The following is a 2,266-nucleotide window of genomic DNA, read 5'->3' as shown; positions in this document are numbered from 1 at the left end:
GAAGCACTAAAAGTCGTGTTGAAAAAGCCGCAGTGGCAGTACTTGGACACCCCTATCGGCCGCCTAGCCCGCACCCTGACCATGTACTCGACGGCCAGCAGTGCATCGACCGCGAAGCAAGCCGCACGGTAGGACCGAGCGGCGTGCGATCGAATGTGACTGAGTGATTTGTGCAACTGTAGCCCCAACAATGCGCCACCCGCGGTCATGGTGGCTCCAGCGGCAGCCCCAGCAGCGGTGGCGTTGTCACCGGCCCAGCATGTCGAAGAGGCGGATGTGCTCGTTGCAACCGCCGGAGTGCCGGCCGAGCCTGCATATGCCCACGAGCCAGCAGCTTCCGAGTTTGACCTGACTTAGGACGCCCATCGGCGGCACGCACGAAATCTACCAATTCCTCCACCTGCACGACATGATCTGAATGCTCTGTCCACGAGTTGTCAGCCGAGGGATGCACATGAATTGGTCAGGGGCATCGTGTTACGTTGCATGAAGGCCGGACGGCAGCCATGGTGACCTGGGCGAGCTGGTCGGCATTGCTAAGAAGGAGTGCACGGTGGCTTGGCGCGCACCATTCGATAGCTACGAAGGTCTGGTAAAGTAAACTGACCCAACGCCTTAACGTGGACAAAAACTCGTCGATTACTTGGTCTGTTCAAGACCGATTCGAGCGGCGTTGTTGCCACGTTTCCGTTGATTCTTCACGAGATCTTTCTTCTGTCGGCAACTCAATTCATAACCCGCTGCTTGGTGGAATGTGCGTAAAACTCACGCAGTGCTCTAATGCATGGCCCTCAATGTCGCCATGCAAGAGTGCACTTGAGCAGGGCGGATTTCCGTTTGTGGTTGTTTGGTAGCCCAACAGAGGGGCAGCAAGGCCTCCTTCGTTCCCAGAGCGAGCCATCAACTAACTCTACGTCCACTAGAAGCGAGATGTATTGGTACAGCGACGGACTAGGAGTGCTTGGGCGCTTCCGCCGCCCAGGAATGCGCGCTGATGTCGTCGGGGCCGTCCCCGAGCGCCAACGGTCACAGGTCGGTCCGAGTTTTCAGGTCATTTGATTGGTTGATATGGACCAATGGCATCGTTTCATTCCAAAATCCGATCCATGCGCAGATCACCCACGAGCCTCCCCACGGCATGCCCGTTGATGTGCTGTTAAAAGTCCAACTTCGACGGCTATGCGTTCCAGTGTCCCCAAGCGCGTGTTGATTACCGGTGCTGGCCGCGGCATCGGAGTGGCCTTCGCCAAGCATTTCCAGAACAAAGGATGGTAGCTGGCGCACGCAAACCGTCGGCCGAGGGTTGACAAGTGTACTATTCGGTGCGAACTTTTCGGCTGATTGTGCGTGTAGCTTCTCGGTTTGGGTGTGAAATCGCTGGTGGAGCTGGACGTTGCGTCGGAAGACTCGATCAAGGAAGCTGCACTGGCGTACCAACCGCCAGTGCACCAATCAACAACGCAGGTGTTTTCCCATGGGATACGCTGCGATCGGCGACAAAGGCCAACTTGATGCGCCAGTTCGAAGTGGACGCTGTTGGGCCGTGGCTCGTATCGTGCGCGCTCTTGCCCAACTTGGGCCTTGCCGCCAAACAGTCGGGCCTGGCCGTCCTTGCTCAGTTGTCGGCACGCCTCGCCAGCCTCCATTGCTCGGGCGAACTCGGGCCAATCCCTGGATTGTATGGCTATCGTACGTCCAAGACAGCGTTGAACAGTCTCACAAGAACGCTAGCACTGGGCATCAAGGCCAAAGGAGTGTCGAGTGTGCTGTTGGACCCTGGCTTCGTCAAGACCGACCTGGCTGGAAACAAGGGTCAGTTCACGCCAAGATGGTCGAAATCCTAGACAACGTTACGGCTGCGGACAACGGCAAGTTGTTCGACATTGACGGTTCCTCCGTTCCGAGGTAACTAAATGTCGATGGTGCGACGGCCGATATCGATGATACAAGTTGTTCAAACAACCCCATCTCCACTTACAAAGTGCCAAAGTCAGGTACAGCCAGGAATCGTCGAGGACGCGTGCGCTGGCAAGCATCAACATCGGGAAATGTCCAAATACCATGCCATGGCCTCGCTTTCTCTGCGAGATCTCCCTTTCCCGTGGAACTCAGTAGCCCATCGAGGCATCACATTCGCCACTGCTTTTGCAAGATCATTTGATTTGTCGCCAAGGATCCTTTTGCTACGAACCTGCGCGACCATGTACAGGCCTTGACCAAGTCTTCCATGAGTTTTCGTCCACGTTTTGACGTGGGGTCAGTTTAC

At 56.3% G+C, this 2,266-nt stretch overlaps 2 protein-coding genes across 2 annotated transcripts; both read left to right on the top strand.

Moving 5' to 3' along the window:
* Positions 1-1,038, top strand: H310_12876 (hypothetical protein). The gene is made up of 2 exons (XM_008880120.1): positions 1-128; positions 183-1,038. Exons 1-2 carry the CDS (start codon positions 82-84, stop codon positions 355-357), a joined length of 222 nt encoding a protein of 73 aa, XP_008878342.1. The 5' UTR covers positions 1-81; the 3' UTR covers positions 358-1,038.
* A 318-nt stretch (positions 1,039-1,356) lies between these two features.
* H310_12875 (hypothetical protein) lies at positions 1,357-1,844 on the top strand (the record flags this gene model as incomplete). Its single annotated transcript, XM_008880119.1, has 1 exon — positions 1,357-1,844. The coding sequence occupies exon 1, from the start codon at positions 1,512-1,514 to the stop codon at positions 1,842-1,844; it is 333 nt and encodes a 110-aa protein (XP_008878341.1). The 5' UTR covers positions 1,357-1,511.
* Positions 1,845-2,266: the final 422 nt, after the last annotated feature.

The sequence above is a fragment of the Aphanomyces invadans genome (assembly GCF_000520115.1).
Source record: "Aphanomyces invadans strain NJM9701 unplaced genomic scaffold supercont1.44, whole genome shotgun sequence".
NCBI classification, from domain to species: Eukaryota; Oomycota; class Saprolegniomycetes; order Saprolegniales; family Verrucalvaceae; genus Aphanomyces; species Aphanomyces invadans.
This window is presented reverse-complemented; position numbering and strand designations above follow the sequence as displayed.

Coding starts and splice junctions, on each gene's coding strand:
- H310_12876 (XM_008880120.1), top strand. CDS start 82: ATGTACTCGACGGCCAGCAGTGCATCGACCGCGAAGCAAGCCGCACG. Junction 129..182: donor ACCGCGAAGCAAGCCGCACG/GTAGGACCGAGC, acceptor GTGCAACTGTAG/CCCCAACAATGCGCCACCCG.